The sequence below is a fragment of the Paraphaeosphaeria sporulosa genome (genome assembly GCF_001642045.1).
Source record: "Paraphaeosphaeria sporulosa strain AP3s5-JAC2a unplaced genomic scaffold CC84scaffold_12, whole genome shotgun sequence".
In the NCBI taxonomy this organism is placed as follows: domain Eukaryota; kingdom Fungi; phylum Ascomycota; class Dothideomycetes; order Pleosporales; family Didymosphaeriaceae; genus Paraphaeosphaeria; species Paraphaeosphaeria sporulosa.
Genome location: NW_017253371.1, coordinates 800,428 through 826,143, shown reverse-complemented (window position 1 = coordinate 826,143; position 25,716 = coordinate 800,428). Strand labels below are relative to the sequence as shown.

The following is a 25,716-nucleotide window of genomic DNA, read 5'->3' as shown; positions in this document are numbered from 1 at the left end:
GGATTGCAATTTTCAATAATGGCCACTCGGTCTGTGTTGTGCTCCACAACCCAGAACTATCTCGGTTCTGATGGGGCCAGTGACTCGTTCTTCCACAAAGATCGCGGCTACTTGAGCCAGGCTTTTGAGCTCGGTGCGACCATTCCGGAGAGTCTGGAAAATTTGTGTATGTGGGGAATCCGGCGCCCTAGCACTATCAGAAGTGTGAGCTGGGCGGACACTGAACGCGGAGATCCTGGCGGCGGACAGTATCTAGCCCAGCTCACACTTCTAGACTTCCAAGCGGCCTGATGCCTGTGGAGGCTTCTCGCATGAGTACTAGCAAATGATTTTAGTAACAAGAAGGAAGAGGGAGGGCGATTCATACATACCGAGGCGTCCCAGTCGTTCTAGTTGAGAAGGGGGAGCTGGGAGGACACTGAACGCGGAGATCCTGGCGGCGAACAGTATCCAGCCCAGCTCACACTTCTGAACCTCAAGCGGCATTAAGCTTGAAGGTCGCAGTTTCGCAATGGCGAAGGTGTAGTTGTCGACATAGTAAAGGCCTATGGTAAGTGCTATCGAAACAAGGTTAGTTATGGCAAGGAAAAGGAAGGCTTGTGATACATACCATGAAGTAACAAGAGTTACTGTCTACCGCCTTTCGATGCTTCCTGGGCTTCTTCTCTTCTGCATTTTGGTCTTTGCGCTTTGGCTTGGAGCCAGGTTCCAGAACGTGGTGCGACGTTGCGGAGAACAGCACCGCCTGGAAACTACCCGGGATGAGCCCCGAACGGGGTCTCGAACCCCCGTAGACCTCCCGTGTCCAGTATGACATACGGTGACCCCGAAGAGTCAATAATAGATGTCTACCTGAAGGTACTTCTTCTCGCTTTCCTTGACGGCTCTTTCTTATTCCCCTCGTCGGACAAGGCGCCCATTCACACATCGGATTGTTAGGTTCGCGGCCAGTGCTCTGGGGGAGTCTCCGGTCGATGGGCGTGATGGAAGAGCCAGTATTCCAGGGGCCATTGGTGTCAAGCACCTATCGAGCTTTCAGTGACCTGCTAAACAAGCTCTGGTAATGAATGCACGGTCTGTCACCAAGATCTTGAGGTCCACGTAGGACTCGATGTAGTAGAAGAATGAGATCTTGTGGTGAACTCACTGAAACTATGCGCCCAGGATCTCCATCGTTCGTTCGGATGTGAAGTGTCTGTGCGGGAGATGCTCCCGCATTTTGCTGAGTGATTCCGCTACAACAAGTCAGAGTAGGCACAATTTTTTTCACCATGTTATCGCTTGCCGCGTGCGGTGCAGTCTTTCAGAAGTTCTGGTTGATTCAGGCCTTGCTCGAAGATCACACTGAGCGGGACCAAAGTGAGCATGGAAAATTTGCTCAATAGTGCGCTCCAATTGCTCCGAGAAGCCTTTGAAGGTCGGCAGTTGACCGTACTGGCTGTACATGTGGATCATGCTCAACAAGTATGGTATCCTTATTCAGTGAGTTGCCTTTCGGCAGAGTGATTCCGCTGTAACTCGTCAGAGCGTATGGAAAACTATTGAGCAAGACAAGACCCACCGCGTGAGAACACTGCACTTTTGACTAACCGGATCGTGGCTCGTCATCGTATATTGACGAGCGATCCGACCCCAAGGCGACGCTGAGTCGGCTGGCATCAAGCGCGTTACATGGTCAGCTACGGAATCAAACGTGCCGATAGACGATGGACTTACAGTGATGACATGGAATATGTAACTGTGTTGTGAGCACCCTCACGCTTTTCACGGGTCTCTATGGTCGGCGGATTCATGATAGGCGCGTGAGGAAATCTATGAAGCGGCCCTGCCCACAAAGAGCGTGGGCAAGCCCCGTGAAGATGTCGAAATCGAACAGTGTGCGATGGTACCAAAGCTTGCGGCACCGAAGGAGAAGTGGAGGGACGAAGTGGCGGGGTGGCGGGAGATTGCGAGTGTTTGACAGCAGCAACTTTTGCCAAGGAGCTACGATACTCCGCGTCGTTCAAAGGAGCGCAATCTGCCGTGAAGGGGGCGCTTTCGCTGGGCAATCTCCACGACGACGCTCGCGCCGTAGGACTTACGTCACTTGTGAATGGGCTGTCCCCCGCCCGAGTCCTCTGCTTCGCTCGGGCACGCCTAGCACCACATTTGAGACTATTGGAAGGCGGCCCAATGTTCATGCGCTCTTAAATGATGAAATGGCTGCGCACCATCTGGTCGCACGAAGCCAGCCTCTGCAAGTGAATTCTGATTTTGCAGGGGCAGACTCGATCGACCCAAATGAACCACCTGGATAGCATAGACCACTCCCACGACTCACATAGATAGCGTGGTCTCTCCGTATCTGATAGTAAATGCACTTCGTCAGTGGGCGCATTTGCGGGATATACAAGAGCTTGAGCGTCACGCAGGGGGAAATTGGGTTCTCGGCTTGAGCCCTCAAATCACAACTATGCATGTGTGCCGACATATCTTGCCATGCAGGTTATTGCAATCCGCTTGCGAAAATAAGAATGTACTACAAGTCGCTTCCTCCATGCCCGTGCCCTAACGCCCGTCCCCCTCCAGATGAAGCTCGTCCCAAGACTAATTTGAAGAGCAATGGCCGAAAGAGGGAGAGATTGATTGCAAGCCCAGCTCAGGTGACTCGATCCCTTTCGCAAAAATTGATTCTGAGAGTGCTGGTAAAAAAGACCAGTAGAGCCTGCTAAGCTAGCTCTCACATTCTGAACCGGTATTAGGGAATGACCAGGGCGTTTCTTGCCACGCGCGGTTTCCATTACTTGCGTAATGGGTCGCAACGTGAACTCTATCATGAGACAGAAGGCATTGCCCAAAGCTCTGATCTTACGTCTTACTATCATGGTCTGCAGAGACGCCGACACAGGTCTGTGATGCCAGTAGCTTTGAGTCATGTGGTCCTTTCTTTCCATCTCTTGTCGAAAATTCTTCGTTACCACATGTTCATCTCCAAGCAATGGTTCATCAATTCTATGTAGCTAGCGGCAGGTTGTGAAGTATCACAATCATGATTCGATACAATCGTAAATGCCTGTCAGATCGGATCGGCGACGCCCAAGATAGCTTGCGGAGCGTCGGAAGAGTATGTTCGCACAGCTTCAGTGTGATGCGTGGGTGCGTGCATTGTTTGCAGCAGGTGGTGGTCCGGGGAATGCAGGTCGAGCCTTTGAGGGTTATCTTTCGCGTGCGCTTCGTGCGCGACAAGTGAAATTGACAAGTACTGCATACGACCAAGGTCAATAGTATCAGCGATAAGAGTGGTGACTGGTAAAATCCAGACTTTGGTGATCACATCGGCGCGTTGCGGCAGCTGCAAGAATTAGCGGAGAAAGCCAAGGAGCAATCGCATCTCGTTTCACAAGTATGGGAAATGACATTCGAGGAACCAGATGTTGAAGCCTGGGATTTGGCGGGTGAAGATTTTCCCTGGAGAAGAATGCCTGTCTCGAGGTCAGCAGGCAAGCACGCTCACAGGTGAATGCGGCGTTGTTAGTCCAAAAGGGAGAAGAAGCATGAGAACGAGCAAGCTGGTCCGTCAGAGGTAGAGCAGGTAGCCTGTGTGTGATGCCACACCTCGTTAGAGTCCTATTTCCGCGTTCCTACCTTCCACGTCCGACCACGTCACTGACCTCGCGTCTGTTTACAACTCCACCCAACTCATTTCCCGTCCCTTCATTCACTTCAAGCCTTGAAAACTATCCAGAACATCAACTAGATAAATCTAATCTGTAAGCTTTAGCTTCGGGCAGAGGTGAAAGGCCCGAGCCGTGCAGGAGGCGCACTGGTTGTAGGTATGTATGGCTGGGTGGTGAAAGCGTGTAAACCTTAGTGTTTGGACTTTACTCAGGCAGCGGGCCTGGGGTTTCCCTTTTGCTCCCCGTTCGAACCCGGTTGCGGTCACCTTACCTTGTTTTATTTTCTGGGTTTTTGGGACGCGCCGTTGCTAGCACGCCCATGACATCGTGGTTCTTAAAGAATTGTCATACTTCGCCTGCGAATCCCATCAGTTGATAGACAAAGACACCCACATTTTTTCGTTGCAGGAGGTTCAAGGCGTCCTTGTAGTTATGGAGGCCTGGATAGGCTTTTTCCAGGCCTTGGAAAAGGTCTATAAAGAATCACTTGTTGAGGCAGAGCCGCAGACAATGCCACGAGTTAGAAATGCTTCCATGTCAGGATGGCCACCACTGGCCAACACACGTATGGGCATTACAAATGATCATATCCATTTTCTCAAGAATATTAAATCATTTTTATGAATCTCCATTTTGTGCAGCTCTCAAATGATTGTCGTCACACATACGAAGAGAACAGTGAAAACAGCTTTGCTTGAATTCCTGCATCTCCAAGCTTGATTTTAGAAATGTAAGCCGACGTATGTGCCTCGTGATAGCCGGGTGTTTCACACACCGTTTCTCGGATCCATTATCAGAGCGTCGATGTACCCGCAACGACGCTCCACCTGCTCAGACAACGGCCTAAACTCATAATCTAAAGTAGTGATATTCACAATTATTTGATTCTTGCCAAAGAACTTCCAATTAGACAGGACTGGCGAGTTTGCAGGAACATCAATGTCCTCCCTGAACATATTGAAGCAAGTACCTCTGGGAAGCTAAAGCCGCATCGATGTCTGACGGCGTTAGCGGTGCTCAGGGCCATCGGGCTTATACTCACAACTGAGGTCCAGCCCATGGGTAGCCGATGGTATGGAGAACAAGAAGCGTCTCGCGCGGTCTTGACGTGCCCTTGCAATGTTGAACATGGTTCAACCGGAGACGATATCTGCGACGTAGTCCCAAGCCAACTTCTCCGGTTGATGCGAAGCGAACTGTCTCCTGGGTTTACTCCAACCGTAGATGGGGAGGTCGTTTCATATCTCCCTGTTGCAGCTTTTGCGCATGGAAGATTCAATAAGGGAATCAAGAAGCTGGTCATTGGCAACACGGCCTCTGAAGTAACCTAGCCTTCTTTGTATTATCCATGCCGAATCATAATAACAGGTTACAGGGGTTTGAATTATCGTCCGACTACTATACCCAGTGAACCGCCTCCAGCCGAGGGAACCTGTTCCATGATCATTTTGTTGGCGTCGCGGATGGTCGATTCGGGCACTCGGCGCATGCAATCCGCGGTTTCGCAGCTCGTAGCGTTGAGGAAGAAATCGAATACAGGGCGAGATCGCTCGAGGTTTCGCCTTGGAGGTATTGCAGGGGATGAGACCCAAGCTTGACCAAAGGGAAGCGTCAGATTTCCTTCTTCGCCTAGCAATAGCCAGGTAAGTTTGCCAGCACCGGCGCTGTGTCCGATGGCAGTGATACGGTCAGCGTCGCCACCGAACTTGTGGATGTGCTTCTTGGTCCATCCAATAGCTGCAAGGGTATACCAAGCCCCCAAGGTTGCCGTTCATGTCGTCCTCGAGCTTCGGTAGCTATCCTGATATTCCTAACCTGCCGACCCATCAGTCAGATAATTCGATGGTAAGATATGTACACACCTGTAATTGTGTGTGACATCGATGAACTGGTCGGTTATGTTCAGCGGCCGGATATAAAGCCGTCTGTATCACTGCCGAAGCCAGTCCAGTCTTTGCCGCCGAAAGAGTCTGCAGATCCCACCAACTAATCCAGCACCGGGAGTTCATCCCCTTCTTTTGCGTTTCTGGGCTTGATCACGTTCAGGAACAGACAGTCTTCCCCGCCCCAAGTAGAGCCACTGATTAACGGAAAGGGCACGCTCTGGGGAGCGGAAGAGATACAGTCCGTTTCCCAAGAGTTCCGGTTATCGCTGTGGATACCGTTCTGATAAGTAGGTGGTGTTTCTGGCTTTCGAAAACGAAGCGGTCCTGAAGGCGTATGCGCGTAGCGAATGTTATTGTAATTTAGCAGCTTGGTGCCGGTGGCAGTGACGTTCGTCCAAATCGGAACATGCTTTGCATAGCCCAAATCAACAAGATGCGCAGGGCAGATGTACGATTGCGCATGGGCGACGCCAGTTAGAAGGGTAGAAAAAGAAGTGTAAGTGGCCATGTCTCAAATCTCCCAAACAAGCGAGATGCGGTTGGAGGCCACCGGGGAGTGGGATTTCCTTAAATGCATGATCGATTCATAGGGGTAGCTGTAGACGATGCTAAGCACAAGAGAAGCAATAGCAAGATGCGAAGAATCCGAAGGCATCTTGACTGTGATGCTATGTGGTCGAGCGCGGGGAAGTGATGGGTTAGCAGTGCGCAAGGCAGACTAAAACCGCTCCGAATACGAAAGGTCGGCCAATCAGCAGCCATCAGCGCCAGCTCAGCTCGAGGCGTCGTATACGCCCTTGGCAAACCTGCCCGCAACGGTGCAGGTTGTCGAGACGAAGTGTTATACGATGACATCACACGTGAGCTTACAACACGCTTTATCCTGCCTCTGCATAAAGCCTGCGATGGTCCATATTTACGATCAGTCCCGTTTCGATCGGTACCGAATACGCAGCCCTCCACATCCGGACAATGGACGGCTCTCTTCACGTCTTTCGCGTCCGGCCCCGCGCATTACCCACGCCGATCGCACCAGAGTCATCGGGCCCTGCAATCTTAGAACATAGTTGGACGAGACGTTCACACAACAAGTCGAGGGGTGGATGTGAGGCTTGCAGAACACGGCGGAAGAAGGTTCGTGTCGTCCCCACTTTTGGAGCAGCCCCCCATTGGCAGGCGCACCCTTACATCAGCACAATTAGGGGAAGGATGAGAACTTCTGTCACATGACTTTGATACTATAACTATAACTAAATATGCTGACATATCTAAAGTGCGATGAGCGCAGGCCAATCTGCTCTTTGTGTCTACAGAAACACTCTGCGTGTACCTATCCCAATTCGCCACTATGCCGCCGCAATCCACTTGACAGCTTTCAATCGAACGTTACGTATTCTCTGTGGCCTGGACAGCAAACCTTGCCAGTACTTGCCGATGAAAAAGCATGCACCAAATACGATCTCGTGCTTCTTCACCACTTCGTTACAATTTCGTCACAGCATTTCAAGTCCCTCGGGTTTGATGGAATACTCTCGTCAAAAGCGGTTGAGCTTGGTAAAGAACACTCGTCGGTGCTGCACGCCATGCTTGCAGTTTCGGCATGCCACTTGCAAGGGCTGGGGTGCAAGGAGCGACCCTACAGGATAGCTGAGACGCTCCATTGCGAGTTTGCGATCCGCGGTCTGCAGAGAGCGGTTGTGTCTTTCAACGGCGTGAAAGAAGCAGATTCGGTCCTTACTACTTCCATGCTGCTCAATACTTATGCCTATATCCACACGGCCATTACGGAAGAGTCTTCTGATGATACTCTCAAGCGAGATGCCGGCAGACTCGACTGGGGCTGGCTACGTCTTCAGATTGGAATCACCGAGATGCTCGTGCGCACGAAGCCCTACCACCCACAGAGCATCTGGCTACCCATGTTCCTGTCCTCAAAGCAGCCCCTGCCGTTCGCCGAGCCGTGTAATGATCTCGATCAACAACTTGCCATTTTCTGCGGCATCAACCCCACAAGTACAGCGATAGACAACCCGTACGTGGATCTCATGGAACAATTAGCGCCTTTGGTCATACGAACCCATGGGCCTCAATATATGCGCTGGTATGTCGAAGCTTTGGGCGGTATTGACCTTCGCTTCATAGATCTCTTAGAGAAAGAGGACGTACCAGCTTTGATGCTGTTTGCACATTGGGCGGCGATGATGAGTTCGATCGGGGCGTGGGGCACATCGCGACGATTGAAGAAAATCTGCTGGAGGATCTGCCAGATTATGCTGCCGCGAATAAAAGCATCAGAGCTTTACCTTCTGGACGTTCCTGCCGAGGCTGCTGGCTTTTCTCTTAATCTTCGCTTTGAGATCGAGCAGGACATTTGACCGCGAAGCAAAGATCTGACAGACCCGATCATGCTCTGTTGAGCAATGCAGACTGATTGAGCTCCCTCGACCCGTGAGAAACAGAGTCAATCAGCGGTGACCCCACGAATTCGGGAAGCAAATCTCGATTAGTGCCAATACATTGACTATTTCTCTCACGAAGTTTCTATCCCGCTTCACTAAAATATCGCAATTAATTGCCTCGCTTCTTAATGTACCAAAACTTACGTCCGCCGCTCATGATCTCCACCCGAGCAATTTCTATATATACCAACCATTAACTTCATACACTTATCAAACAATGTTGGCCGATACATTCAATGTCGAAGACGTCACCGAGTACGCGAAGGGTCGCCACCAGCTTCTCGACGCGATAACGAATGCCAGCTCTTCCCGACACGGCTACACAATTCTAGTAAATCACTCATACATGCCATTGATAGCCCCACAGGCCCGTGACAACATCGGCCGGCGCCGCCAAGTTCTCTCGGTCTATGAGCCGGAGTTTGGTACTGTCTGTGTGCATGATGGCACCGACGGAGCCTGGTGGTGCAGTCGTTGCGGGCATCGAAACGCTTTGAAATTTTAGGAGGGCCACCATCCGTTCAGCCAGTTGGCATGTGGCTGTTGTGACCACACCTTCAACTGTACCGATTTCTCGACAAACGCGCTCTGCCACGAGGCCATTCCCGACAAGTTCCATCCGGACGGGTTCCAGGAGGAAGGGGGCATAACCTGCGGCGTTGTCTGCCCCGGCTGTGGCTCGACGCACCTTGGGGCTCGCAAGGCCACGCAAGATATGCCTGAATATTCGACGTCTGACTTCGGTCCTGTCGAGTGTTACTGCGGTCGCCGTGGTAGTGGTAGGTGGCAGTACTCTTGGCATTGTTCCTACGTTGGATCGTCTTGCGATTGGCACGAGTGTCGCCTGGGTGCGGAGGCGAAGGTGACGGAGGAGCGCTTGGAGCGACGCTTCCAAGCGTTTTGACAAGTCACCAATTATGCTCGACCAAAATCTGGAGCCGGATATGTGCACGGCTTTAATATTCGTTTTGTTCACGTGTGGACAGGGCTTTGAGGCCTCTAATGTTGCATCTGCTATTCTTTTAATAGAGCATTTACTTGTTTCAGGCTTGGTATTGCGCTTCGCATATTGCTAGATGTAGTCGGAGTTACTCAATCATTACAATTCCATTCATACGAGAATCCCCTGTTTGATACAATCATCGTTAAGTATCTTTTCGTTCTCGTTGTGTACAATCGATGCCTGTACTATGTTTAAATGTCAAGAGAAACTACTACAAATTTGCCAACTGAGAGACATCAGAATGTCACCTGGAAAGGCCAAAATGCAGGCAGTCAAGCCACCACGGACGGAGATCCTTGTATTGACGAACTTGGACATAGCGGAAAATTAATTGCAGCTTAGTCCTACTTCTAATGCCACTCAGCTAGCAGTCGCTTCGTAGGGCTGTCCCCAGAAAGCTGTCCCCAGAAGCGTAGTGTGACTTACGATGTGTTGGAGGACTCCAAGCCTGGCAAACAAAAAGGCAAAAGTAGAATAACTCGTCGGCTACCGTACTCGAACAAAAGGCAAACCCGACCGAAGTCGGTAACCGCCAAACTCTAAGGTTTGCGCCGGTTCACGGGGTAATACTTACCTCGAACAAGTACGCCACCTGTACTGTCTAGGGCCTTCAGTACCTTCGACGCTCTGAGAACTTTTTAATGGCTCTATATACCAGATAAAGAGGTTTTATGAAAAATTATGGTGGTTGAGTACGCGGCGCGGGTGGGGCAGGTGACGATGAAGAAACGACGAAGCAGTGAAGGCAAGCACCGAAGGCAGGACCGCGGCCGGGATCGCACATGAGAAGTTGTTCAAGCGCACAAAATGATGAATTACATTCCCGTCCATTCTTGGAGGCTTGCCCTCGGTATAAGCATCGCATCTCCAGGGCGGGGCTCGTTTTATCCCATCCCTAGGATGCGACGTCGAGGCATCCTCCGGCATGCGTCGAACCAAGAGCATCTCCACAATGCACGCCACTTGAACACTTCGGCGCTGAACTCACTCAAAATCAAGGCCTCAGCTCCCGGGAAACCCCTTCTGTTCATCCCCCTTTTGAGATCGGCACTCAAATCTCGAACGCGTACCAATAGCGCGCGCTCCCAGCGCATTTCGGTATAGTAGTCGATCAATCATCTCTCGATGGCCCCTGTCGCTAAAAATCAATCATAGAGGACGACGTAAATGAATCTATTAAAGCGCCATCTCTCAAGATTACCTAATACGATCACATTTACAAAGCCCGGAGTATCAGAAAGTAGGACATTGCATTGTTCATTCTAGATCGGGACCCGGGTTCGGGTCTTTGCGTACCGCAAGTATACAGGCCTACACTCAAGGTGAATGCTCCTTCATTCTTATGCTTCGGGATCGTCGTGTGGTTTAATCATACCTTTTTTTGGTCCACATGTCTCTGACAAGGGTCGATGTCATGCGCTATCAGTATACGAATGGGACAATTTCCCACTTGAACCATGGGAGAACATTGTAATTGCACATGTTATGTACTCATACATGAGACATATTTCACTTATCTCGGAATTTGGCCTACCGTTCACAGTACACGCTTCATCACAATGTCAAGGGAAAGCCTTGAGACATATATAACATATCTCCCCAGCACTCATAACTTCGCCGAAAAGCAACAGCAACTGTGACTTGTGCCCTCTACAGTAGAGATAGCCAAATCAGCAGTTCCTTCTACAACCCCAGCAAACTCCAAAAAGACAAAGGTCCCAGATGTGTCTCCAGATTCTTCTATGCAGAGATATCCATGGTAACAAGGGCAACAATATCAGTCTGACTGGACGAGGCATTCCACTAGCACGCCCTCTGACCAGGCGTACCGCCTCTGGCCACTCCACTGCTCGAGTTCCCTATCGTCCCTTTTCTGAGCAGCCCGCGCCAGTGCAGGAAGCCTACCAAGCTGAAATTCACATGCGGCCCTTTCGGGACAGGCAGGCCTATGGCTACGCGAGCCATGGCGCATGGTGGTGTTGCCGGTGCCGTCACGAGAACGAAGTCGTCCACCGTTCTGGAAATCGTCCTTTCGGACGTATGAACTGTGGCAATTGTGACCGACTCTTCTGCGGCGCGTGCGTGACGACTAACATCTTGGGACAGGACTTGGTAGATCGTCGTCCGTACAACCAAACTGCGATTGTGGTTCCTCACTATGATGACAAGGAAGTTCCTTACGGCGTCGTGTGCCCTAAATGTGGGTTGAGCCGGCGGGCCGAAGCCTTGGCGTTTGCTCAGCTGGGCGTTCGATTCTCAGCGGTCCAGTTCGATCAACTGCGCTGCCGGTGCGGCAATGTCTCGACGTCATCGTGGCATCGATTCTCGATTGGGTCTCCGTATGATTGGATGGGCGATCGGACTGCTTGTTACGGTCGCGCTCTCATGGAGCGCATCGATCAGTCCCGTCGAAACGTCTAAGCGACGTTTCTATTCTCTGATCACGGTAATTAGCCCTGGGTTTCATTTTCGTCTAGTCGCACAGTTACAAAAGAAGGTATGCCTGCGGGCGCTTCAGCCAATAGCATTTCCTATGGTCAAGTCTGCCTTCGTAAGTAGTGAATGCAGTGTGAGCATTCAACCAAGAATTTTCGTTCTTATCAGAAAACGTCTTCAATTTTTCGTGCGTCTGCATACTTTCCTAGTGAATCTGTAAAAGTGGATTACGCAATTGACCAGATGGACAGCAATGTATTGGTGAAGCTGAAAGGACTGAGAAAGAGCGTGCTCACTGTATCAAATCGGGAAACGGAGCGTGAATACTAGTGCCGGATTTAGTGTGCACAGAACTTGCATAAAGGTCTCGATTATCGCCGGTACCACCACGGTCCGAGAACTTGATCAATTCAACACAACCAGCGACAACGATCTCTTCCGAAGGTAAGCACCGCGCGGTCCTTCCCATCTCGAGCTGCACAGCTAACTTCACACGAGAGAAGCAATGGATGAGCGTGCTGCGAAGATTGTTTCCGCCGTGCAGCATGGATTAGACCCGAATATTGCTTCTGCACTAGAAAATGGCTTAGATCAACGCCCCCGTCCCTCTGCAGTTGGAGACCGTGATTTTCCGACTCGCACTCTTGTCGTCACCTCTCCACCGCTTCCCACAGTTGGCGTCAATCTCGAGGGCACAGGCGGCGCGAAGGCCTGGGACCCTGTCTGGGACTACCGCGGCAAAGACGTCGACAACACTGATACCGGCGACTTTGCTGGTTTCGTCGCCTTCATTGGTCCTGTTGAGGCCCCGCCCACCAAGATGTTGCGCTTCGGACTCGCGGACGGTCTGGAGAGCAGCGGCGTGCTCGAGTTCCTTGACATCAACTTCGACAACCCAGACGCCGGTAAGTATCATAGTATTTGCTCCTCCTTACGACGATCTGATCGTACGGAAGCGACCGACAAGGCCCTCACCGATCTCCAGCAGTCTGCGAGGACGATCCTCTGCAACGCCGTTGCCGATCAACGTCGAAACTTGCCCGCGGGCACCTCCCTCGAGCCGAACCAGATTTACCTGAAACCCGTTCTTGACGCGTACATCAAGCTTCTCTCCGCTTGCAAAGAGGTGGAGTGCATCGAAATGCCACTGGCATGGGCTAGCCTGTTCCGAGCGGAGGATATCTTCCCCAAGGTCAGCATGGACAACAAGGAGAACATGGAGCTGCTAGCTAACCATATGGTGCGATGGGGCAAGGATCCAGGCGGTGAGGAGCGGAGTATGATGCTGGAGTAGCAAGGCCTTACTGCTGTGCTGTAAGAGCGAGTATGAATTTGGATGACTCATCGGAGGTCCGGGATTTCAGACAGCAAAATCTTTCACTCTGATGATACCGAAATTCGGAGGGATTATGTATGATGTGATCGGCAAGAGATTGTGACTATGACACATCCCGCCTTCGCCCAATACAAGACCTAATTCTGTCTCCCTCCCCGTGTCATTTTGGATTATGCCATGTTATGTGGGCTTTGCTGGTCAGAGAAAATTCGTCGACTTGCGGCGATCATGTCTTTCGTTGGAGATTGGATGATGTGGTCGTCGAGGAGGTCGGCGAATACTGTCGACCGCGAGCGCGGTGGGACGAAGATGGAGAGGGTTTCAGTGGCGGTGATATCTCATTCTCCAATGTCAGACAGTGGCAGACGAGTAAGCAAGATAACCATACCTTCTATGAGATCGAAAGAAGTCGCGGTACTCAGCGTATGTACTGTGTGGGGGGTGTTGGCTTGCAATACTATGCTGAGAAATTGAAAGAGGGCGAAGAGGAATTGCCAAATGTAGGCTATGGAAGAGACTACGCCATAAATGAAGTGCATGGTGACGGTGGTACGAGTTGTGTTCGACTTCGATGGTTTCCTGAGAAGGTGTAGGCTGGTAGGAAAGCTGCGTTTCCCGGCTGCAAACGCTGTTCGATGCTCTCCACGCGAGAATTAGTGCGCGACAGTGAAATCACACCTACAAAGACACTTTCCCCAACCACCACGCAGCGTTTATGAATCTACAAACGCAGATCGCATGAATCACTACAGATGCAGTCTTGATACAAGAGACCTCCTTAAAGTTGGCCTACGTATTACCTACACTGAGGCAACATCACGCTTGTTCTTCACCTGCTGACTGCTGAATTAGTCCAAGAGCCTGCTATCGAGCAGGAAACCGCTCCAGGCACCGTCACCCTCGCAGAAGATATACAGGTCACGGCGACCGAGAGCGGCACCGAGACCCACACAGACAACGAAGACGCTGTGGCGGCAAAAAATGAGTCCTCGAACATCTACTTCTTCGAGCAGGTTAAAGAGGACCTCAGCAATGATACCAGGATGCGAAATTTCTTGGGACTGTACCAGGGCTTCTTCACGGCACAGATCCGCTTCGAGGACTTCCTTCTACAAGCGGCAGCGTTCCGTGGTGAGCAGTCCGACCTTTTTGCCGACCTCAAGGACTACATTCGGACGAAGGAGGAAAGGGAGGTGCTGGACGACGCGTTCCAGAACTTTCTCAACGAGCGTAAAATTGGTTTATGGGGTCGAAGATCCGGGCTGAGGTGAGCTCGATGAGCTCTTCGAATACACTTTTCGAAGCCCGCGATATGGGTTCAATGTTCAAATGGCGGTGAAAGAGCAAAGGCCACGGTTTTAGATGTAAATGTCCAGCGTATGGAAGGGAGAGGGGTGAGGCATCGGCAATTAGTAGGATTTGACTTCAAGAGTTTCTAATTGTTAATGATTGCGGTAGAGCTATTTTGTCATCAATTAAAAGCATCATGCATTTAGGAATACCATCTTGCACGATACATGCTTTGTCAGACTTTTGATAAGAACATTGTTGCAGCTCATCGACCGTGAAGCTCTTGGTCTGCGTGTTCCTTTTGCTTCCAGCCGACTTTTCGATACTGAAAGCATACTAAGCGGATGCTCGGATGCAGGGTTTTTAACCATAGTGGATTTGAACAGAGATGCTGATGGTTCCATTGCCCAGGCTGTCTATAATACACGCGCCTAGTGATCTCAAGATTGTTCAAGTTCTCAAAGCTGTTTGCTCCCGAAATCAACGTGATATTGAACCTAGCTTTGCATAACAAAAAACTGATAGCTTCCAGATTCGGCTTCTCGAGCCGGGTCTTTCTCGACGATATCTCGCCAGCTCCTTCTGTTTACGTTCCAAGACCTATATCCCAAAAGTTTATTCTCCCTGTAGCCCTACCCTCAAGTGCTGCGACAACCAATCTTCTACAACACCACTTTCAATCTTCTCACACAACAACCATGAAGTTCCCCAAGAGGAAGAAGCGCGGCCCCATCTCCGCGCACACAGCAGCAACCACCCCGATCGGCCGGTCGCCAGCGCTCTCCGCCGTCCGTCATATCGTCGAGCAGATCACCCCTCCCGAGGATCCCACCCAGCCCAAGCTTCGGCGCAAGCGCGGGAATCGCAATCTGCACGCGGATCTCATCTTCGACGCAGAATTGACAGGTGAGTGTCTCCCAAAATCTCGCTCACATGGAAGCTGACAACTGGACAGAGATTGACCCGGCTACGGGCAACTGGGTTGCGATACCGTTCGGCCAGCATCGAACCTTGTCAGCGCCTGCTATAATCCTCACACCGCCGTCACCTGAGAAGAAGGCCGATCTTCTTGATGAGCCCGGCGGTGTTCTTGCCAAGGCGGCTGGTTTGGTTGACACGCTTCAAGTGCCTGTGCCCCGGTAAGAACTTATGAGCCCGGAAAGAGACTCCAATGACTGACTATCAGCGGGTCTCTATCGCTTCCAGATCTTGGTTGGCTTGCCACCGCGGCTGGCCGTGCTCTTGCGAGCTACATCCCGTACAGGCAGACGTCTGAGGTACGCTCAATTGTTCCAGATTACTACCAATATGAGCTGATTGAATCTACTAGGAGGGGAACGAGCGGGAGTTTGAGCAGGACTCTGAGCGTTGTAGCACTGACCTCGGTTAAGACCTCACTGGCGACCTGCCCCTTATGTAACTCTTCTCTTGGGTTGCAGCCGGGGAGTTACCTTTGAGCAAGCCGCTTGGAAGCTCAAGGCAATTGTTGACGTTATGGAGATGTGTGGTCCAACTGCACTGACCATCTCACCTCGGATTATTACATTTTGGGAGGTTTGATGGAGTTTTTCGGAATTTGGTGTGGGATTCGAGGCTTCTTTCCATGACTCCGTACCACATTCACTATGGGCGTTTCTCTGAAGTCCTTATTAACTCCGGGATATCCATTTATCATGCGCTATTGGTATACAAGAGCGAATGGATATTCGTGCTGGAATCTACTCGCACTGGCGCAAATGTGGACGAGCTGTTCCGACCTAGCTGAATCGAGAGTTGTTGCTAAGGGAATGGACTCTTAGTATTATTTGAGTGTGCAGCTCTCTCAGCCAGACTACTCGTTAGAACACGCCCGCGCTCAATCTCCGAATCGTGCTCTTGCTTTTTGAAATCTCACTCACAACCACTCGTACCTCACATCTTCTCGGGCGCGATCTGCTGCACCTCAACAGCATGGCCTCGAACGCGAACACCACAAATCCAATAAACGACGTCCCGCAGGCAGCGCATGTGCCTTCCTTAACCGCTTCATCAGCACCTCCAGGTGATGATCGGGACGCCACGCAACCGCGCTCCACCGTCTCTCTGCAGACCTCCGCCAATATCTTGCCGCCCATTCCCCGCGAGCTCGACGATTTACGCAGCAGATTCCGCTCCGCCTGGCGCGCCGACGGACCTACGCTCAATACACCCGTGTTTCCGTTGCTGGGTATGGTTCCGGTGCGGTCTTGGGGTGAGAGTGAGCCCTTCGCTCCGGCGATCTACCAGCAGCTGAAGGGTATTGAGCCGATCTTCAGGGTCGCCGAGCAGAGCCCGAATTTCCATGGTGGGGCTGAGTTGACATTGATGATTGACGAAAATACGCCGTTCCTGGTTGGAGCACCTGCAAGAATGGGACAGCAGCAGTCAGGTCCAGTCCAAGTCTACCGAGGCCAGAACAACCGAGACCACACGAACATTTTCCTATCTTCCGCAGCTTCCACGCCTTTGAAGAACATCTCTGACGCTGCAGAAGGCGTGGCAGCCTTTGACGCGCCTACCGGATACCAGTATGAAACGCGCCTTGCCACCATCCCCGAGGACAACACCACGCCTTCCAGTCTCACGTCGCCCTACCAGAACGCACCCGGCGCTTCAAACGGTATGACAGCGTTCGCCTCTCCAGTTGTCAGCCTATACCAGTACCCAAGCCATATCGCGCCCATCCCTCAAAGCCAATTCTACCCCTCTGCCGTAGGCAACGCAGCTCCTACACAAAGCATGCCAGCTCTCAACCTACCCACCGCCACCCAGCACCAGCCCCAGTACCATTAATCCCCACTTGCACCTTACCGCCTCGCTCCAAACTCCGCGTACTTCTTTCACAGCAAACCCATCCATCAGCAAACTCAAACGCCGCCTCCCAACCCCTGGCCGCTGAACATCCCTACAACCGCCGACGTACGCAACGGCACCGCTGTCATCGAATCCCCGCACTGGGAGGCGGTGCCTTTCGAGCGCGAGGGCGACGTGGAGGATTGGCGTGGAGGAAACTCTGGCGCTGACGCGGACCCCGGCGTTGCAACCGCTGGCAACTCTCAGACGTCGATTCCGTACGAGGGCGAAGGTGACGTGCAGGACTGGGTTGAGAGAGGAAGCGAGGAGGTGCGCCACGACGGAGAGGGCGACGAGTGGGACTGGGTTGAAGGCAGCTCTGGTGCGGATGCGGACTCTAGCACTGTCACTGCCGGCAATTCCGCTACCGACTCTTCTGAGAAGAAACATAGATACGCCGGAAATCGTGTCCCGATACAACACGCAGTCTATCAACTCTTCGAGCTATCATGCTGCGCGAGTGTGTGATAGGTAACGAGGCCAACAGCGAGGAGTCGCCACTCATTGAGCTACCTGGATGGAGACTTGTGTTTGTGTCGGGTGTTCGGAGGATTCGGAATTTTTGGGATAGAAACCTGGGAAGAAGTCAGTTTCGAGGGCTTCACGGATGGATGAACACATTTGCGTGGGACGTTCGGACTTTCGGCGAAACACGCATGAAGATTCCAGGATGGACATGGAGGTAGGAGACTGTAGGAAGATACAAGGGCAAATTCGTGATTTACATGAGTTGCATAAAGCCCGGAACTAATGCGGGTATTCAACTTAATCTTGACCGCCTCTTACAAGCATTGACTGTAGTAATCATTTCCCTTGGTGCACGTAGTCCCAGCCACACACTGGGTTGGTCCAGTCCATCCGATTCCGCCGCACTGTCCCCACTTCGGCACCGTGCCGCCGCTCGCAGCTGAGCTCGTCGCTGGCGCTGCTGTTGTTGTCGTTGACGACGCGGGCACAGAGGCGGTAGGAGTTGCGGTTGGCGTGGTGCCCGTGCTAGTCCTAGTAAGCAGGTGCTTCCATAACACGTGCAGCAAGAGATTAGTTACCCGGTTCCCCAAGCGCTCATCATGGCGTCGTATACCGCAGCCTTCTTGTTCAAGTTTTCATCCCACGGCAGCGCGGCACCCTGTCCGGAGAACACGCTCGGGATCCACGAGTACTTGTCCGTGTAGTCCCAGATAGTCATGCCGACACACCTAGCTACAGCTTTGCAGCCCTGAATCACAGTGGCGTAGTCCTTGGCTTGCTGGGTGACTGCAGCGGCTGTGGCAGGCGTGTTCGTGCGGATATCGAGCTCGGTGATGGCGACATCGACGCCCAGGGCGGTGAAAGCGTTCATGTTAGTGGTCCACGCAGAGACGGACTCTGAACCGGTGGAGCCGACGATGAGATGGGCTTGCATGCCGACGCCGTCGATTTTGGCGCCGTAGGCTTTTACGAGCTTGACGATGTTCTGGGCGCCAGTCGATTTTGCGCCTGCGGCTTCAATGTTGTAGTCGTTGTAGTAGAGCTTGGCGCTGGGATCGGCGGCTGCTGCTGCTGCGAAGGCAATGGGAATGTAGGCTGGGCCGATGGTGTTGTAGAACACGTTGGTGCGGTAGGTGCCGTCCTCGTTGAGTGCTTGAAGCGGTTAGGAAACGACTTGGTAGCAGGATTTTGATCACCAACCTTCGTTTACCACGTCCCAATGGAGACATTTACCCTTGTAGTGGGTGACCTCATTTGTGATGTGGTTCTTCAAGATACTGATGAGAGTGGCGTTGTCGAAGCCACCGTTCGTGACCCTGTCCGCGGTCAACGAAGTGTCATACCGGATAACAGACGAACTTACCAGCTGGGCAGCTGGTTGTACCATACCAGCGTATGACATCGCAGATATTGTCCGTTCTTGGCGGCAAGATTTGCTATCACGTCTCCATTTGCGTAGTTGAACGTTCCACGAGAAGGCTCGATGGTGTCCCACTACTATAATTAGCCATGGTCACCTTCGGCAAAGGATGTTGCGTACTTTCATCGAGTTTCCAGGCGTGATTTGTCCAAAGTCCGCCGTGTTGCTGAGACCGGCAACATAAGCCGAGTCTGTAAGTTCGCCGTTGTCAGTTGCGCTGCCGAAATACTGCTTGCCGGCGGCAACGGCACGCGTGTTGAGGCCATCTGCTGCTCGAGGTCTAACGATAGTTAGCTCCACGTGGTTTATATCAGAACGATAGTTCATACTCTACTGGAGATGCTGTCGCACCAAGAGCGGCAAGTACGAGGGTGATAGCGGTAGGGATCATGATGCCAGTCGGGTTTCCGAACAATACAGAACAGCACAGCGAGGATCAATCGTAAAAGCCAAGCTCTTTATACCAATGCACTGCCAATCTCCCATTGTCCAGGGACACGCAACCACGACTGTTCGGTCCATGCTCGTGATCCCCAGCTCTTGCCCTACCGTGTCTACCAGCAACAGCCAGGTCTCCAGAACGATCGTAGCGCGCGCGGTCGACAGCCCGGTTTTCGCATCGGAGAATTTCGTTTCAGCCTAGTTCAAACTGCCATTCCCGGAACGCGCTGGCGGTTAATCTAGGGAAGATTGGCATTGCCGGTGGTCGAAATTACTCCCGGAATCAGAGCCGTGCAATATATTCGACGCAGGCAATTTTCCGTCCGCTGGAGCAGGAGGCGTCATAGTATCGCAACACCGAGCAAAGCTGCAGTTTGTTGGTACGGGGCCCGGTCTTTGGAAACCAAGAGTTTCTATAGCTGACGGAATGCGGGTGGTGCGCTTGGTTGGTCCGCACGAGTCGGGAGCGATGCAACTGAGCTTGGCATCTGGAACGTCTTTGTGGGGAACTGGAGAACTCGAGACCACAACCGTCAGGCCACACGCTCCGCGCATTTGAGTACAAGTACCACGGCCTACCTGCCAATCTCGCTATTGCTTGACTCACAGAAAGCGTCCGCCTTATGCCAGGGGATTGGCATCGATAGGACGTCGGACGCGTCTTCTCGCGGCCTCTTCTCCCACAGGCGATCTGCCAGCCAGCAAGGGTGGACCCCATGCATCGATAGTTTCAGTTCGCGAAAATCACCATGTAGCCGCTTCGCTAGACAAATACAGACAGCTGTAGCTCGACCCCACCGTAGAAAAGCATCGCCGCCTCTCTTTTTTCCGTCCGTCGCAATGCGCGTTCCTTCGAAGCGATCGTTACCAACGTGCGAAGACGCGGGTCCTCGGGCCGTCGCAAGACTACCTCCAGCTCTTACGCGTACATCTGAACACTTGTCTTGAACGATTGATGGTTGCAAGCACCGACGGAAGATCTCCTAGACCAAGGGAACCGCTGCCGAACTCCCGCAAAGCTCACAGCCAGGATACCAGTAGGCTTAGATCGGCAACACGCGACGTACTGCGTACATGCCTGCGTGCCCTTGGACCCCATCCCAGCAGCAGACGTACGCATGTTGACCAAGATGGACGCTCTACCAGAAATACAAGTTCGCGCTGGCTTCGCTGGGTGTCAACAACCCGGTTGACTTCGATAGCAGTCATGATACCATTGATGTCTATGCGATATATGCTTCCACACCAGCTTTTCCATGATCGAGTTCGGGCCCCTTACAGCTTCGTAGGACTGTGAAGACGCTGGCGCCATTTTCCAAACATTTGGAGCCTGGAACTCCGTCCTGGAGATGGTTACCTACTCGAGTGCCAGTGGTGTAGGAGATTGGACGATCGTGACCATGCGTTCATATGGGACGGGGTGTTACTAAAACGTGAAAGTTAGATTGCTGTTTCATTTACCCGACCGAGGACACCTAGACACATTCGCTTCGAGAGACAACAAAACCTACCATCCAGCTCGATCTGCTTGGATGTCGCAATCCAATGCCAGATTCGTAATCGCTATCTTGACCGCACATTATCCACGCACCAGCGGAAGTACCTAAGAAAAGCTCGATTTGCAGATCCAACCCTGCTTCGTCCACTGCGGCCTCCCGTTCTTCGTCAGGTGATCCAGCGTCCCGTCTATCTGGTCAGCAAGGACACCATGGCCTTATCTACTGGAATTAACAACACATACGAAGAGGTGCCCGATCTAGCCAAGGAATTCGTCAACAAAGCACCAGATGAGACGGGGCAGCGACCCAAGTTCAAAGTATCACGGGATACCCTAGTGCGGACCCACCAACGACATCTCAAGCTTCTAAGCGAAGGTAGCGTGCCCGTTCGCAGCTTGGTCCTACCCAAGCCGTATCCCCCAGCACGCGGCTTGGTTGAGGCGACATCAACGAAGGCTGTAAGTATCGATGCCCTTGTTGTACAACTACTTTACGAATATTACGCTAGGTCCACCTCGGTGATCTTCGCATAGATAGCAGAGACGGGGATGCTGTGCTCCTGCTTCGTACCATAACGGCTCCCTACGTCTGGTCTTCTACGGTCACTGTCGCAGAGGATGAGACAGGGGATGTTGCTAGGCTGACGGTCTGCAATCTCGAAGATAACGTCGTTGATCCCATCGTGACTGAAGGAACTATTCTCGCAATAAGGCAACCCTGTTGGACAAGACTAGTGGATGGAGGGTACCATATCCGTGTCGACCATCCTTCAGACCTTGTCTTGCTTCAACCGAACGATGATCTTGTTCCTGAAGCATGGAGGGACGACGATGGCCAAAATTTCAAAGGAGACGCGGCGCAATGTAAAAAAGAAGGCGACATGATGTTTCTGAAGAAGCGCTTCCGCCAAGCTCTCGAGCTGTAAGTACCATGACAGATGCCCCTTGACTCTGACTAACCTGGCAAAGCTATACCAAGGGTCTACAACATGTCTCCACCACTCCGGACTCAGCTGCTGAGATCGACTTGTATCGTAAGCGCTGTGGCGTCAGCATAGTTCTTCTTCGCCTCGACGATGCAGCGAAAGACCTCGCCGAGGCGATAGCGACCCATGCTCGCTCTACACCTGACCTCTCCTCCTCCGAACTCGCAGACGCGTCAATTGTCAAAGCATGGCTCCAAAATCGCAGCACCGAAGACCCACTACACATCTCAACCAGGATCCCTCGTCCCCTCAAGGAGCTAGCAGCCAGGATCAAGTTCGACATCGGCATCAATCAATCCACGCCCGACTATAACCTATCGGTGATATCCGCTTATGTAGGACCCCTGACGTTGCACGTTGACGCTGCAAACTACATTAGCGATACCGAAGTTCGAGAGACTGGTTCCCGCGGCCGTGGTCTGTTTGCGAAGAAAGATTTCAAGGAAGGCGAGCTGATCTGTGCGGAGAAGGCTTTCGTGCTCCCAGGATATTTCATGCAAGATCGAAACAGTGACTGCCTGCTCTACAGTCTGGGCGACGGAACCGCCGCACCAAGACCAGGTGCATGGCTCTTCAAAGAGCTGGTACAGAAGCTGAGGTGGAATCCTAGTCTACGAAAAGAGTTCTTCGACATGGGTGATGGTGGATACTGGGAGGAGCATGGGTGGGAACTAGCTGAAGAAGAAGATATACCAGTTGACGTGTACGTCTCTTTCTTCAACGGTGACAGTCATACTGATACCAGACAGATTTCGCGTTGAGTACATCCGCCGCCTCAACTGCTTTTCTGCGCCAACACGCTCCTCAGATCTCCTGAATCAGCCGCCGAATTCGAACCCAGAGCTCCGTAATGGCTTCTGGACGCACGCCTCGTACGCTAATCACTCCTGCCTGCCAAACTCAATACGCACGTTCATCGGCGATCTCAGGTTCTTGCGCGCTGCCAGGGATATTGCGGCAGGAGAGGAAATTACGAATCAGTACGTCGCGCCCGACATCGACATCGACGAACGACAGGAGAAGCTGCGAACAACTTGGGGATTCGAATGCGATTGTCAGCTCTGTATCATAGACGGCAGCGTCAGCGAAGGAACAAGAAAAGAGCGGCTGAGGCAGTTCGAAGAGCTCAAGAGCACAGTCATGAAACTGGGTGAGAAAGGCGCTCCCACGATAACCTCCCTGAAGAAGATCGCCCGCGCACTCCGCGAGATGGAAATACTCTACTCACCTTCCAGAATTGAAGGCCAAACCACAGAAGATCCCTACGCCACGCTCCCCCGCCTCGCACTTGTCCATCCCACGCTCTTCTTGACCGAAGCTTGGCGCAGCGTCAAGAACATTGACCGCACAATCGAATACGCGCTGAAGCTGCTGCGCAATTTCGGCCTCGTTGTCACGACCGAGGGAGGGAAGTTGGAGGTGGTTCATAACGCGGGCTTTGTCAACGTCGAAACCGTCCGCGCGCTCAACTATCTAGCTGAGGGCTATACATCCCGCGGCGAGGATGAACTTGCAGCACAATGTCGAGAAAAGGCTAAGCAGTGGTACATCATCATCACAGGCTCTGAAGTAGGTGCGGAGCAGTTCTTTGGCAGCGAGCAGTTTTTCTCATAGAGTCTCCATTTGTATAGTCCAGAATAATCTAGTACTGCAATTTTTGAGCCCCCAGGTTTTCCTCCAAGTCTCCCCAGGCCGCCCTGTGCATGGCCTTATTGCCCATTGTACGGAGAGGCGTCCCCGGCCAGGCTAACCCCTGTGGCCGAGTAGGTGCATCCACATGAGCATCGCGTTGACGATGAGGTACACGTCTGAAGCCCGGACAAGCCAACGCAGGCCGGGCACATCCACCAGCGCTATAGTCACGAAAAGCGCGACGAGTAGACTCAGGAGATGCCAAAACTCCTCATCCATGTTGTAGTATGGCTTATTGGGACCGTGGAGGATGTCTTATTGCGGTCGTTGTGTTTGCGGCGGGATCGGGGCGTTGAGATGCGTGTGCGGCGGACGAGGGTGAATTGCGCGTGCAGTGCTCGAGCGGGAGGTGTAATGTAGCTATCTTAGTATCAGTTTGAGCCAATCTGGACAAGGGGTAGGTACGATTACCCGTCGATATTCGAGCATACGCTGGAGAACTGGTGTTGCGGCGGCGGACGCGAATATCAAACTCGCTGGTGGGCAGCCGACTGAGGCTAAGCGTCAGTGAGCGCCTTCCGGGCAACACGCGCGTGAGAATTGACGCAGAGATATGGTAGAGCGGCTTGATTGATTGACTTAAGGGGCAATTTGAGGGAATGGCTTCTACCTTGCGTCCTCTCCCTCCTGTTTGAGTGATGATGAGCTGCGGCTCTCCGAACGGGAAGCTGCCTTCTTCCTGGTTCCCAGGCGGAGACGAGCTAAAGGCGCAGCCTACAGTTGTTCTGAAGCTTTGTGTACAGCTTTGCTCCGCTGCTTTCTTTATTTCAATCTTGATCTGCCCTCCACGTCACGGCGCCGTTGCCCTGGGCAGCTCATCACCAAACATGATCATTTGCACAAATTATGGCACCAAAGGGGTAGAGAGCTCAATTTTATCACTCGTAATAGACTAATCGACTTTCTGAAAGCCTCATTTACCAGCTCCTGAATATGAAATGCCGCACTCGGTCGATTGCAGCAGCCTTAACGGGGAAGAGCCCCGTACACCTAGACCAGCTCGACGAGCACTGGTATATTTGACTCCTTCACTGCAGCTCAAAGCAGTGGTGCCCACCGTGCTCGCACTCGGCGAGGCAGCTGCTGCGGCCGCGTTTGTTGTGATTCTGCTACGGCCTTCGACGCGCTTCACTTGGCCCACGCGCCCTCGACTATAAAATCTGGCTGCCCCGCCACCTTCTCCCTTCCACCTTCTTCTCACTCTATCAGCCATTTCCTGTTTGAGTCCCTCCTTCTCTTCTTCCCTCTGAGTGCCACCTCATCGGCAGTGATCCACAACAGCTTGTCACTGACAGTGCCATGTTCACGCCGCGCTTGCCGTCGACGACGACGTCGCTTACTCGCCACGTCGCAGCGCCTTCGCCAGCAGCTGACAGACATCTCTGTAAGTATTCGCTCCTCTGTTTTTATCCCTGCTCTCGCGGGCGTGATGAAACTAGTCCGAGTCTATTGACCGTTTTGGTCAGTTGTCTCTCCTCAGAATGACGGCTGTGCAGACAAAATGGCGGCTTCGGGCCAACCCTCTGAACACCGCTGTCCATTCCGCCTTTGGCCTCACTCTTTCATTGACCTTGACTTACAGCGCCAGCAGGGCAGCCGCTTACATGACCTTGGATCGCAATCACCCGATTATGCCCAGTCACTGGCAAGTACACTGCTCTCCTTTCAACCTACCCCACCTAGCATGATGAGACCTATCGACGGCAACCTAGTAGTTACTGCTGGAGGCAAAAGCGCAACCGCTCTGAGGAATACATCTCCACTCACTGTCGCGCACAAATTATTCGCGACTTTTACTGACATCAGTGAACAGAACCGTATTACGCCACACGCATATGTCCATGCACAGTCATTGGTAAGTACCTCCAATTATCTATGCCTTATTTCGCCTGACATGATGTTACCTACTGCGCCAGACGGTATCCTAGTAGTTATTGCTGGAAGATACGCGCAACCACTGAGGCTCATCCCTTTACCTCATTCGAACGCACTCTCTGCGCGACCTTCGCTGACATTGGGAGATAGAAGCTCATCACGCCACGGCTTGTAGCCACCACTAGCCAAGTTTTGTACTCTGCTGCTTGCGCATCACCGTGGCCCATGACGATCATACAAACGCGGCCTGAAGCTCTCTGCAGCTGATGTCTCTTTAGCCCACTGAGGCCTTCTTTCCCTTGCCCGTGGCCATCCATTTCCTCAAAAGCTGCTGACTCGGACGCGGGTATGCATCGGCTTGTTTACGATAAGTCCAATGAAGCATTGCGTCGCTCCAGT

General features: G+C 52.4%; 8 protein-coding genes across 8 annotated transcripts; 4 read left to right on the top strand and 4 right to left on the bottom strand.

Moving 5' to 3' along the window:
- Window positions 1-12: 12 nt before the first annotated feature.
- CC84DRAFT_1180584 (uncharacterized protein) lies at window positions 13-1,793 on the bottom strand (the record flags this gene model as incomplete). The annotated part of the gene is made up of 6 exons (XM_018180485.1): window positions 13-235; window positions 267-318; window positions 372-557; window positions 820-1,024; window positions 1,148-1,235; window positions 1,717-1,793. The coding sequence occupies 6 exons, from the start codon at window positions 1,791-1,793 to the stop codon at window positions 13-15; spliced, it is 831 nt and encodes a 276-aa protein (XP_018030952.1).
- Window positions 1,794-5,576: 3,783 nt separating this feature from the next.
- CC84DRAFT_315938 (uncharacterized protein) lies at window positions 5,577-6,291 on the bottom strand. The gene has a single exon (XM_018185830.1). The coding sequence runs from the start codon at window positions 6,048-6,050 to the stop codon at window positions 5,643-5,645; it is 408 nt and encodes a 135-aa protein (XP_018030951.1). The 5' UTR covers window positions 6,051-6,291; the 3' UTR covers window positions 5,577-5,642.
- A 223-nt stretch (window positions 6,292-6,514) lies between these two features.
- CC84DRAFT_1230752 (uncharacterized protein) lies at window positions 6,515-8,167 on the top strand (the record flags this gene model as incomplete). The annotated part of the gene is made up of 2 exons (XM_018183703.1): window positions 6,515-6,676; window positions 6,817-8,167. 2 exons carry the CDS (start codon window positions 6,515-6,517, stop codon window positions 7,915-7,917), a joined length of 1,263 nt encoding a protein of 420 aa, XP_018030950.1. The 3' UTR covers window positions 7,918-8,167.
- Window positions 8,168-8,239: 72 nt separating this feature from the next.
- On the bottom strand, window positions 8,240-9,322 carry CC84DRAFT_1230750 (uncharacterized protein; the record flags this gene model as incomplete). The annotated part of the gene is made up of 3 exons (XM_018183702.1): window positions 8,240-9,073; window positions 9,119-9,189; window positions 9,253-9,322. The coding sequence occupies 3 exons, from the start codon at window positions 9,320-9,322 to the stop codon at window positions 8,342-8,344; spliced, it is 873 nt and encodes a 290-aa protein (XP_018030949.1). The 3' UTR covers window positions 8,240-8,341.
- A 1,399-nt stretch (window positions 9,323-10,721) lies between these two features.
- Window positions 10,722-11,465, top strand: CC84DRAFT_1230747 (uncharacterized protein). The gene has a single exon (XM_018183701.1). It carries the CDS (start codon window positions 10,727-10,729, stop codon window positions 11,423-11,425), a length of 699 nt encoding a protein of 232 aa, XP_018030948.1. The 5' UTR covers window positions 10,722-10,726; the 3' UTR covers window positions 11,426-11,465.
- Window positions 11,466-11,945: 480 nt separating this feature from the next.
- Window positions 11,946-17,457, top strand: CC84DRAFT_1209512 (uncharacterized protein; the record flags this gene model as incomplete). Its single annotated transcript, XM_018182222.1, has 8 exons — window positions 11,946-12,345; window positions 12,397-12,705; window positions 12,981-13,325; window positions 13,629-14,043; window positions 14,599-14,972; window positions 15,022-15,205; window positions 16,016-16,867; window positions 16,931-17,457. The coding sequence occupies 8 exons, from the start codon at window positions 11,946-11,948 to the stop codon at window positions 17,403-17,405; spliced, it is 3,354 nt and encodes a 1,117-aa protein (XP_018030947.1). The 3' UTR covers window positions 17,406-17,457.
- Window positions 17,458-17,677: 220 nt separating this feature from the next.
- On the bottom strand, window positions 17,678-19,693 carry CC84DRAFT_1155529 (endo-1,4-xylanase D). Its single transcript, XM_018176937.1, has 6 exons — window positions 19,155-19,693; window positions 18,946-19,105; window positions 18,769-18,899; window positions 18,606-18,721; window positions 17,984-18,557; window positions 17,678-17,930 (listed from the first exon to the last, which is right to left on the bottom strand). Exons 1-6 carry the CDS (start codon window positions 19,214-19,216, stop codon window positions 17,720-17,722), a joined length of 1,254 nt encoding a protein of 417 aa, XP_018030946.1. The 5' UTR covers window positions 19,217-19,693; the 3' UTR covers window positions 17,678-17,719.
- Window positions 19,694-20,974: 1,281 nt separating this feature from the next.
- Window positions 20,975-23,364, top strand: CC84DRAFT_1180578 (uncharacterized protein; the record flags this gene model as incomplete). Its single annotated transcript, XM_018180484.1, has 4 exons — window positions 20,975-21,223; window positions 21,274-21,686; window positions 21,734-22,453; window positions 22,500-23,364. 4 exons carry the CDS (start codon window positions 20,975-20,977, stop codon window positions 23,362-23,364), a joined length of 2,247 nt encoding a protein of 748 aa, XP_018030945.1.
- Between the last annotated feature and the right edge of the window lie 2,352 nt (window positions 23,365-25,716).